Source organism: Bos taurus, chromosome 10 (genome assembly GCF_002263795.3).
Source record: "Bos taurus isolate L1 Dominette 01449 registration number 42190680 breed Hereford chromosome 10, ARS-UCD2.0, whole genome shotgun sequence".
NCBI classification, from domain to species: domain Eukaryota; kingdom Metazoa; phylum Chordata; class Mammalia; order Artiodactyla; family Bovidae; genus Bos; species Bos taurus.
Window position 1 is genome coordinate 51,270,315 of NC_037337.1, and position 12,014 is coordinate 51,282,328.

The window sequence follows — 12,014 nt, forward strand, 5'->3', positions numbered from 1 at the left end:
TGGAAATGTTCTAAAACTGTACTGTGGCAATGGCTGTACAGCTCTAAGTTTACTAAGTCACTGAACTGTATACTCAATATGGATAAATTTTATGATAGGCAAATTATACCTCAATAAAGCTGATAAAAAAATCTATAAAACATTCCCTGCAAGATCAAAATTACATTTCAGTAAATGAAAAGACATTCCATACTCTGGAATAGGAACACTCAAAATCTTAAAGATGTCTGCTGCTGCTAAGTCGCTTCAGTTGTGTCTGACTCTGTGCGACCCCACAGACGGCAGCCCACCAGGCTCAACCGTCCCTGGGATTCTCCAGGCAAGAACACTGGAGTGGGTTGCCATTTCCTTCTCCAATGCATGAACGTGAAAAGTGAAAGTGAAGTTGCTCAGTCATGTCCGACTCTAGCGACCCCATGGATTGCAGTGTACCAGGCTTCTCAGTCCATGAGATTTTCAGGCAAGAGTACTGGAGTGGGGTGCCATTGCCTTCTCCATTAAAGATGTCAGTTCACTCTAATTTAGCCTACAAACACAATTCCAAAAAATATATCATCATGTGTCTCCCCCCTACCACCATCCTCAAATAAAAAGTTGATTATACGTTCACTTGGAGGAAAAAACAGGAGAAAATAATCAGGAAAATAAGAAACAGTCTATAATTAAAACTGTGCTTCTAGTGCATGGGCAGACAGACTGACCAATGGAATAGTAGGAAAGTTCCATAAATAGATCCAAGTGCTTAAGGAAATTTAACATATGACAAAGGTGGCATCTCAATTCAACAGGAGAAAGAACATTTTAAACGGTTTGGTTTGGGACAGTTGGATAGTCACGTGAAAACAAGGATCCATTCTTCACATTGTAAACATCAAATAGATCTGAGCTTTGTAAGGGGGGAAAAAAAGGTAAACAATACAGGGGCCAGAGAGAAATGGGTTAGTTTCTTTATAAACTTGTAGAGGGAAAAACTTTACTAATGATGATCAAAAACACAGGAACAGTAACAGTCAATAAATGTGACTAATCCAAAACAATTTTTGACACTGCAGAGTCAAAAACTAAAGACAAACTGGAGGAAAATGTGTGATACAGAATACATCTCTCTAAAGAAGATTCTACACATGGACATCACCAGATGGTCAAAACTGAAATCAGATTGATTATATTCTTTGCAGCCAAAGATGGAGAAACTCTATACAGTCAGCAAAAACAAGACCAGGAGCTGACTGTGGCTCAGACCATGAACTCCTTATTGCCAAATTCAGACTGAAATTGAAGAAAGTAAGGAAAACCACTAGACCATTAGGTATGACCTAAATCAAATCCCTTATGATTATACAGTGGAAGTGAGAAATAGATTTAAGGGCCTAGATCTGATAGATAGAGTGCCTGATGAACTATGGACTAAGGTTCGTGACACTGTACAGGAGATAGGGATCAGGACCATCCCCATGGAAAAGAAATGCAAAAAAGCAAAATGGCTGTCTGGGGAGGCCTTACAAATAGCTGTGAAAAGAAGAGAAGTGAAAAGCCAAGGAGAAAAGGAAAGATATAAACATCTGAATGCAGAGTTCCAAAGAAGAGCAAAAAGAGATAAGAAAGCCTTCCTCGGCGATCAATGCAAAGAAATAGAGGAAAACAACAGAATGGGAAAGACTAGAGATCTCTTCAAGAAAATCAGAGATACCAAGGGAACATTTCATGCAAAGATGGGCTCAATAAAGGACAGAAATGGTATGGACCTAACAGAAGCAGAAGATATCAAGAAGAGGTGGCAAGAATACACAGAAGAACTGTACAAAAAAGATCTTCACGACCCAGATAATCACGATGGTGTGATCACTCAACTAGAGCCACACATCCTAGAATGTGAAGTCAAGTGGGCCTTAGAAAGCATCACTACGAACAAAGCTAGTGGAGGTGATGGAATTCCAGTTGAGCTATTTCAAATCCTGAAAGAAGATGCTGTGAAAGTGCTGTACTCAATATGCCAGCCAATTTGAAAAACTCAGCAGTGGCCACAGGACTGGAAAAGGTCAGTTTTCATTCCAATCCCAAAGAAAGGCAATGCCAAAGAATGCTCAAACTACCACACAATTGCACTCATCTCACACGCTAGTAAAGTAATGCTCAAAATTCTCCAAGCCAGGCTTCAGCAGTACGTGAACCGTGAACATCCTGATGTTCAAGCTGGTTTTAGAAAAGACAGAGGAACCAGAGATCAAATTGCCAACATATGTCGGATCATGGAAAAAGCAAGAGAGTTCCAGAGAAACAACTATTTCTGCTTTATTGACTATGCCAAAGCCTTTGACTGTGTGGATCACAATCAACTGTGGAAAATTCTGAAAGAGATGGGAATCCCAGACCACCTGATCTGCCTCTTGAGAAATTTGTATGCAGGTCAGGAAGCAACAGTTAGAACTGGACATGGAACAACAGACTGCTTCCAAACAGGAAAAGGAGTACGTAAAGGCTGTATATTGTTACCCTGTTTATTTAACTTATATGCAGAGTACATCATGAGAAACGCTGGACTGGAAGAAACACAAGCTGGAATCAAGATTGCCAGGAGAAATATCAATAACCTCAGATATGCAGATGACACCACCCTTATGGCAGAAAGTGAAGAGGAACTCAAAAGCCTCTTGATGAAAGTGAAAGTGGAGAGTGAAAAAGTTGGCTTAAAGCTCAACATTCAGAAAATGAAGATCATGGCATCCGGTCCCATCACTTCAAGGGAAATAGATGGGGAAACAGTGGAAACAGTGTCAGACTTTATTTTTCTGGGCTCCAAAATCACTGCAGATGGTGATTGCAGCCATGAAATTAAAAGACGCTTACTCCTTGGAAGGAAAGTTATGACCAACCTAGATAGCATGTTCAAAAGCAGAGACATTACTTTGCCAACAAAGGTTCGTCTAGTCAAGGCTATGGTTTTTCCTGTGGTCATGTATGCATGTGAGAATTGGACTATGAAGAAGGCTGAGCGCGGAAGAATTGATGCTTTTGAACTGTGGTGTTGGAGAAGACTCTTGAGAGTCCCTTGGACTGCAAGGAGATCCAACCAGTCCATTCTGAAGGAGATCAGCCCTGGGATTTCTTTGGAAGGAATGATGCTAAAGCTGAAACTCCAGTACTTCGGCCACCTCATGCAAAGAGCTGACTCATTGGAAAAGACTCTGATGCTGGAAGGGATTGGGGGCAGGAGGAGAAGGGGACGACAGAGGATGAGATGGCTGGATGGCATCATTGATTCGATGGACGTGAGTCTGAGTGAACCCTGGGAGTTGGTGATGGACACGAAGGCCTGGTGTGCTGCGATTCATGGGGTGGCAGAGAGTCGGACATGACTGAGAGACTGAACTGAACTGAACTGAATATATATATAAAAAACTACTAAAAATGGATGGAATAATGACCAATATTCTGAGAGAAAAACAGGCAAATGAAGTTACTGATCTCAAGAAAAGAAATGCAAATAACTTTTAAATACATGAAAAGACACAGAAACATTACTCATAAAAAATGCAAATTAAAATACACTGATATACTACTTCTTCCCTATCAAATGGACCAAAAAATTAAAATCTGACAACAGATGCTGCTGGAAAGGCTTTGGGAAATAGGCACTTTCATACAACGCTGATGAATCCAAAATGGTTACAATCTTCACAGAGAAATTTGGCCATATTTTTAAAATAACATACTCTTTTGTCTTTGACCCAACAATCCCCTCCTAGAATTCTATCCCAAAGATACAATGGCATGAACTATCAAATGACATATACAAAAAGCTATTCATTGCAAGCCGATTCATAATAGCAAAAGTCTGCAAAATGTTCATCAATAGGAGACTGGTTGAACAAATTAGGATATAACTATACAACTATAAGTACTGTGGACCTGTGGAAAAAATAAAAGAGGAATGAAAAAGAATGAACAGAGGAATGTAGGAAAGCCTACATCTCATATCTATTTTTTTATTCCTCTATTATATCTCTATACTCTAACAACTGAATATATTGTTAAGTGAAAAAGAGAGCTATGTTGTGAGGGGAGGATGTGTGTATGTAAACATACATACACATACATATATATATATATTTGCTAATCTTTTTGAAGAGGAAAAATGGAACAAACTAAGACAAAAATAGTGTGAAATGACTATTAGTGAGAAAAAGACAGGAAGAGAGGGCAGAGATGGAAAACTAGACCTCAATGAATGCATCTTATTTAAAAGTTTTGATTTTGTTCAGCCGCTAAGTCCTGTTTGACTCTCTGTGACCCAAGGACTGCAGCATGCCAGGCTTCCCTGACCTTTACTATCTCCCAGAGTTTGCTCAAACTCACGTCCATTGAGTCAGTGATACCATCCAACTATCTCATCCTCTGTCTCCCTCTTCTCCTGTCCTCAATCTTTCCCAGCATCAGGGTCTTTTCCAAAGTGTTGGCTCTTCACATCAGGTAGCTTCAGCACCAGTCCCTTCAATGAATATTCAGGATTGATTTCCTTTAGGATTGACTGGTTTGATCTCCCTGCTGTCCAAGGGACTCTCAAGAGTCTTCTCCAACACCACAATGCAAAAGCATCAATTCTTCAGCACTCAGCCTTCTTTATGGTCCAGTTCTCACATCCATACCCGACTACTGGAAAAACTACAGCTTTTACTATATGGACCTTTTTCAGCTAAGAGATGTCTCTGCTTTTTAATGCCCTGTCTTGGTCTGTCATAGCTTTGCTTCCAAGGAGCAATCGTCTTTTAATTTTGTGGCTGCAGTCACTGTCTGCAGTGATTTTGACTTCAGAACCAGGTATGTGCTTCACAGAATTAAAAAGCAAAACTAAAAATTTTTACAAATCCTTTAAAAGAAAAAAATAAAACCTTGCAGCAACCATGAAACAAATGATCCTAAATGCATATTAAATTGGTGGCATAACCACACAGAAAACCAGCCAAGGGCAACAAAGAAACACACAGAAAAAATTTTGTATTATATTCAACAGAATTATTGTTAGTAATAATTGTAAGTATTTTCATTTAAATTCATATATGAATGTTTACTTGTCTGTGTATTTATAGTTTGTATAGAATAAAAGTTCATATTGTTAAGAATCAAGATTTTCAATGTAAGAGTAAACAGATCAAACAGTAAAACACAAGCTTACATAAAAACCCTAATCCTAAATATTCAGTGGAAATAGTCACATGAATTAATTATTTATCTTTCTATAATCTTTACAAACTACATGCATTAAGAAAGATGAAAAGCAATGATAACCCAATAGAAAAATGAGCAGTTTTGTTATTTCTCAATAAAAAGCAACCAGGAGTACTTGGAATGACTAGTTCCGGGTTTGGGACAGGAAATGAATAGGATGAATCTGGACTATCTTGTTAAATCAGAGAGTAAGGATATTAGCAAAGTTTACTTGAGTGGTATCAGAAGGACACAGACCAACTTGAAAATGCTCCCACTGGTCAAAGATGAAACTATTTGAACATCAAAAAGAAGAAGAAGACTACAACACATCAACTATGCCAAAATCTATGATCTCAAAATGGTCCTTGAAAATGAAAAATCTCTTTAAATATTGCTAGAGTTTATTCTGAAAAAATAGTAAATGAAGGTGAAGATTCAAGCATTCGTCTTACCTTTCCTGTATGACCTACATTTCAGAGTAATCGATTAGTTGATGTAGGGAAAATTCTTCCTTTTATGAGAACTCAATTAATAAATGTAACAGAATGACAGAATTAGAAAGTCAGCATTTTAGAACCCTTAATGAAATAATGTATCTAGATAAGATCATCAAAGCTGCTAAAAGTATCTTATGAAATGTTAATGGGAAATTTTATGGTGGAAGGATCAGGATGACACAATCTAAACCCTCTTATCAATTTTAACATGTGATACAACAGAATGTGCACAGCACCACCAAGGAAATGTTGCTAAACTGAACCTGAATCTAATCAAGTTTTTAGATCCACCAGTCTGTAGGAAATATGTAGTATATAAAACAAATTAAATGGTATGATGACAGAAACTGTTCTGACATTCTCCATTAAAAAAAGGAGAGGTAAGAGATGAAATAAGAATAGCAGAATGTTGAAAACTGAAGTTAGATTCTGAATATGTAGGAGTTCATTGTATATTTATATTTTTTTATATTAAAAGTGTGAAAATTCCCATATACAAATTATAAAATAACAAAAACTGTTATTTTTAGAAAAGAAATATTCATGAATTTAGATATAATTCACAGTGTAAGGACTTTACAATTCCAAGGGTTGAGCATCTTTACAAGCTGAGTACACTTGTAAAACCCTTAAGTCAATACAGTATGGAGTATAGTCACAAAATATGAATATATACCTGTTGGATACATTTTTTAAAGCTGTAAATAAAGTGTACAGCTATGAGAAATAAAACAAAACAAAACACCTACGAAAAAGGGATTTTCCAATCATAATATAAGGAAAAAAGGTATATGTAGTTTGGAATAAAATTTCCAGTGACAGCATCACTCATGGAGTCACAAGTGCTATATCTTACACAAAGATGAGAATAATATGATCTTGAAAACTGTCCAACTTAAAATGTGGTTCTAGCAATTACCAAGTCACTGGTACCTAAGGTGCCTGTGTGAGTAATAATTATTATTATTATAATTCCTATTATCAGGAAATGTGGGTACTGACATGCAATATTTCTAAACTGATATTTATTCAACATTTTATATATGCAAATAAATTAGTGATTTAGTTTTAAGACTAAAACTACTACTTTAGATATACTACTACTTTAACTATAGCCCTAAATGTATATATTTCAAGAGATTCAAAACTTTTTTTTTCTCCTCAGTAGGAAAGTGGACTGACATATTCTAGTTCTCTTATTTGGGGACATACATGGTATTTACATTTCCTTCAAGTCTGGAGGAAATATAATCTATAAATATTTAACTTAAATTTAGTAAAATAAGGAGATCCTCAAAAGTACAGTTAATTGGGAGAAATCAAAGCCTATAGTATTATATAATAAAAATTTAAATAGCAGTTCAGAGGAGGCACACTGAGTAATAGCTCTCTGAAACTTAGCTGCCACTAGGTTATTTTAAAACATATGAAGTTCTTAGCAAACATTGAGAACAAAACAGGATGTATAAATTCTCTACCCCATTGGCAAAGGGAAATAACTCAATGTCCAGCAACTCAAGTTGTATATCATTTTGGCTTTCTAGGCTTGAATAGAGAGCTCTAATAAATTTAAAAGACAATAATGATAAAGCAAAAGGCAAACAGGGATTACACAGAAATCTGCTGACTACATATGAACTAATTTGTTATACAATATAAAGTACTGACTTAAATAACTCATTCCTGGTAATCTGGCAAAACCCTTTAATTATCTACAACAGTTTTGCCTTAGAGAGTTTGAAGGTTAAACAAAAGACTTAACGTGTAAAACATTCTTTCCATCAGTTCACTACAGTAATAATCAATAAGCGCTGATAAACAGCATTATGAAAAAGTTGTCCCAGTACTCCAGATAATGCCCATCCACATTACAAATCATATTACTAAAGTTCAGTAGATAAATCCGCCCCTAATCATTTACAAACACTAAAACACACTATACCTGGAGTCAAAAAGCCAGCACTAAAAATACATCTAGAAGAAAACCTTACCTCAAAGAATCTAAAGAAGTCAATTTTTTGAGAGCACTAAAAATTTTTGACAATACACCATTCGCTGTTCACCTGAAACTATCATAACACTGTTAATCAGCTATACCCCAATACAAAATAAAAAGTTAGAAAATAAAGATTAATAAAAAAATACAATAAACTGGAAAAAGGAAAAAAAGTTTGACAATACAGCTAAGTCCCATCAATATTTAACTATTCTGTACATAAATTATTCTAAAATGGTTTTCTAAATGCTTCTCTATGATATGAAGATGATAATGACAGAATCCACCTCCAAAGAGTGGGAGGATTAAATGAGAACACATATAAAACACTTAAAACATTACTGTGCATGCATGCTAAGTTGCTTCAATCATGTCCAACTCTGTGATCCTATGGACTACAGTCCACTAGGCTCCACTGTCCATGGGATTCTCCAGGCAAAAATACTGGAGTATGTTGCTATACCCTTCTCCAGGGGATCTTCCTGACCCAGGGATCAAACCCACACCTCTTATATCTCCAATACTGGCCGGGGGGTTCTTTACCACTAGCGCCATCTGAGAAGCCCAGAACATTACCAGCACAGAGTAAATACCCAACAAATACTAGGTATTTTTAAAAATTTTATTTATTTATTTGGACTACACTGGGTCTAAATTCATTGTTACACATGAGCTTTCTCTAGTAGTGGGAAGTAGGGGCTTCTCTTTGTTGTGGTGCACAGGCTCCGCATGGCAGTGGCTTCTCTTGCTGCGGAGCATGGGCTCTGGGTCCTGGGCTTAAGTAGCTGCAGCTTGCAGGCTCAGTAGTTGTGGCTCACGGCTTAGCTGCTCCATGGCATGTGTGATCTTACTGCACCAGGGACTGAACCCGTGTCCCCTGCATTGGCAGGCGGAATCCCAACCATGGGACTACCAGGAAGTCCCCAGTACTAGGTATTTTTACTATCATGATATCCTCCACTGATGGGCCATGAAGAACTTGAGGCAAACTCCTTGGAGGGCATCCTGGCAACAATTGCTACCAAATTTTAAAATGCATATACACTGTGATATACTTTTCAAATTATTCCTTAAGATATGCTTACTTAGACACGTAAAAAATGCATTCAGAATGCTGAATACTGATGAATGTAGCAAATATCAACAAAAATAAGTTGATTAAATAAACTGTGGACCACGTATACAAAGGGAATACTATGCAGCTTTTTTTTTTTAAAAAAAAGAAGTGACTATACATACTGATATCTTTAAAACCCACATTACTTATCTATATTTATATATACTTCCACATTTTCTGAAGGAAGTAAGAAACTGCTAACTGATTACCTTTGGGTAGCAAGGCTGGAACCTAATAAGAGGTAAACTTACTTTTTACTTTATACTTTCTTAGAACTTTTAAAATTTCACACCAAATAAATATTATTATTAAAAACTAATATAAAACAAAATTCTGGTCTAGCAACGAGAAAACATCAGTGTGAGTACTTGGCTTCAACTTTTGGATCTGTCTTTTCAGAGACAAACCATTAAGGGTAATGTTTGAAAATAATGTAATTCTTACAAGAAAGTTTAAAAACCTACATGCTACAATAGTACTAAACAAGATTTTTAAATGAATTAGAGTTTGAATTTATCTTGACTATTTAAGAGTATACGAACTCCTTTCTTCCTAGATAAAGACACTGATCCAGACCTACATTTACTCTATTCTTATGCTTCCTTACAAATACCAGTTCCTTGGAACTTCTGCTTTATATAACCAACCATGCTGTCTCACTAATTTCAAGCAGACACTAGATTATGTTGCTCCTACTTCCCAAACTAGTCTTCACATTCCAATTACCTGAGAAAATGTAAAATGTGACATTTAAGCAAGACAATTCCTATTATCACTTCCCTCTTTCTCAAGAAACTTCAAGGAATGGCTGCTGTAACCTTCTTTCAGGTGATCTCAACGAATTTTTTTAAAAACAAGTATTTGGGTAGGTTTTTTTAAAAAATGAACTAACCATAGCTAAGACTAAAATTAAGAACAAAGTTGCTGATTTCAGTGTTCTGGCAAGGATAGAAAAATAAATGTGGAAGAGGAAAGGGAGTCTCAAAAAAGGAAGGGACCCATATAGATGGAGAGAAGGGGGAGAAATGGTCATCTGAAGAGAAGGCTAGTAGGCTTTGCCCTCAACAGGAAGACACCAGGCAAAGACTGGGAAAGTTCTGCCAGTAAATGGAAACCATGATCTTTGCCCCAGAAAAATCAAGCTCTCTCAAATCCTGTTTTCCTTATACTTTCACAAGAAAGTAATCTTTTACCTCAGTTCAGACTTCACTCTTCAATGCTCACTTCATCAAACTGCCTTAAGTGACTATAAAGTGTAAAAATGGTTTGTAGGTAACATACACTTCAGAGACTATACATAAACTTATTCCAATTAAATGTAACATTTACTGTGGTGAGGGGTGCACTCAAGCTAATGATTAACCCATTTTTAACTGACTAATCACAGGCTTGACTGAGCACTGTCAGGATTAAAAGTTTGTGTTCTAGTATCACAATAAAAGCTACCTCTCAAATGCTTGAAATTATTTTTTGGTTATAAAGAATATGACAAAAGAATAGTAAACAGTAAGAATAGAGTACGTAAGGAAAAATAAGTGTCTTTTTTAGTGACCAGAATTGTCCCTACTGTGGCTGAATGTAAAAGAAATCTGGCACATAGCTATCTAAAAAGGCACTCATTAAAGGTAAACATATTAAAGATGCACTACAGGAAAAAACAAAAAGAAACTGTACAATAAATCAACAATTCATAAAATATAATCTGATACGTATAAAATGCAAATTTTTTCAAAACAACCCTCAGTAAAATCTCTTGCTTCATTTTCATCAGAAAAATAGAAAAATATACAACTTTCTATTTAAAATTTTAGAAAATTTCAACATTTGTATCTCAGAAGAGGGGTCATGGCTAAATAAAGTTGGTTATTCATACAGCTTAAACATAAAAGTTAATAGAGCCTCATATTCCTTTTAAATATAATGAAATCACCAAATGTAGAAGAAAATAAGGACAAACACAATGCAATAGCTTCCATGCTATACTAAATTTAAGGAACAAAATTTTTACCTGAGGCAACAGTTGGATTGTTTTGGTGGTTTTCACTGGTAGAAACAAACAAATCTTCTTCTCCTTCAGTTGATGAGCTGGAAGAGGATTCACTGCTGAGGTCATTCTCACTGGAACTACTAGAACTGGGGAGCAACGCATATTTTCTTCGGGCTAACACTTCTCGTTTTTTCCTCTGCATTAATATCCTCTCTTTTTGTTTCTGTGTCCTCTGGGAGGAATTATTTTTCACAAATCTCTTTCTGCATGGAAGTCTCCTTAATGAACTGCTATGAAAACAGGGTCTTTTCATTAACAATCCTGAAACGGATTCTGTCTCAGTCCGAGGCCACTTATGGGACCGTGAACTATGAGTTCTACTTTTAGCACTCAAAATTGCCTGGGAATGTCTTACAGAGACTTCTTTATCCTCATCCGAAGTCACAGTATCAGAATCTCCAAAATGTAGACTAGATGAAGGAGAAGAAAGACAATCACTAAAAGAGGAATCATTATCTTCATCACTTGGTGTTTCTAAGTGTTGTCTCAATCCTAATATTCCCTGGTTCTCTTTAGCACAATTTTGCATGTATGAAGGGCCAGCCTGCTGGCTTTTGCGTTTCTTCCTCACAACAACACTTTTTTCTTGCTCTTGTTGGTTACCATTCATGTCCTTCTCTTGTTTTTGAGAATCATCACACAAATGAGAGAATTCATTCCCCACTTTACTATTAATCATCTCAACTCCAGCAGGAAAACTTTTGGCTGCCCCGATGGGCTCTGGATGCAAGAGGATCCCTTTCAGACTCTCCTGTGTCTTTGGTGCATCAGAAGGAATCTCACTCTTCATATCCACTTTTAAGGTATACAGCTTGTTATATTCAGGAGTCCATTGAGACATGGGAAACTTTAAGGAAGGCCTAGAAGACACAACATGATATTTAAAAGATTGTCAATGTGTTTTATTATAATATTTAAAGAGTTCTCATATTCCACTGAGAATATTCCTGTGCGTGTGTGCTAAGTCACTTCAATCATGTCTGACTCTCCGACTCTTTGTGATTCCATGGACCGTAGCTCATAAGGCTCCTCTGTCCATGGGATTCTCCAGGCAAAGATACTGAAGTAGGTTGCCATGCCCTCCTCCAGGGGATCTTTCCAACCTAGGGATCGAACCCACGTCTCTCAAATCTCCTGCATTGGCAGGCA

General features: G+C 36.6%; 1 protein-coding gene across 12 annotated transcripts in view; it reads right to left on the bottom strand.

Moving 5' to 3' along the window:
* RNF111 (ring finger protein 111) overlaps positions 1–12,014 on the bottom strand; it is a 93,952-nt gene that overhangs the window by 45,270 nt on the left and 36,668 nt on the right. For all 12 annotated transcript variants that reach the window (XM_005211717.5, XM_024997763.2, XM_010809278.4 and 9 more), the window contains 1 exon segment: positions 10,827–11,725. In XM_005211717.5, the coding sequence (XP_005211774.1) occupies positions 10,827–11,706 (880 nt within the window). In that variant the 5' untranslated portion in view covers positions 11,707–11,725.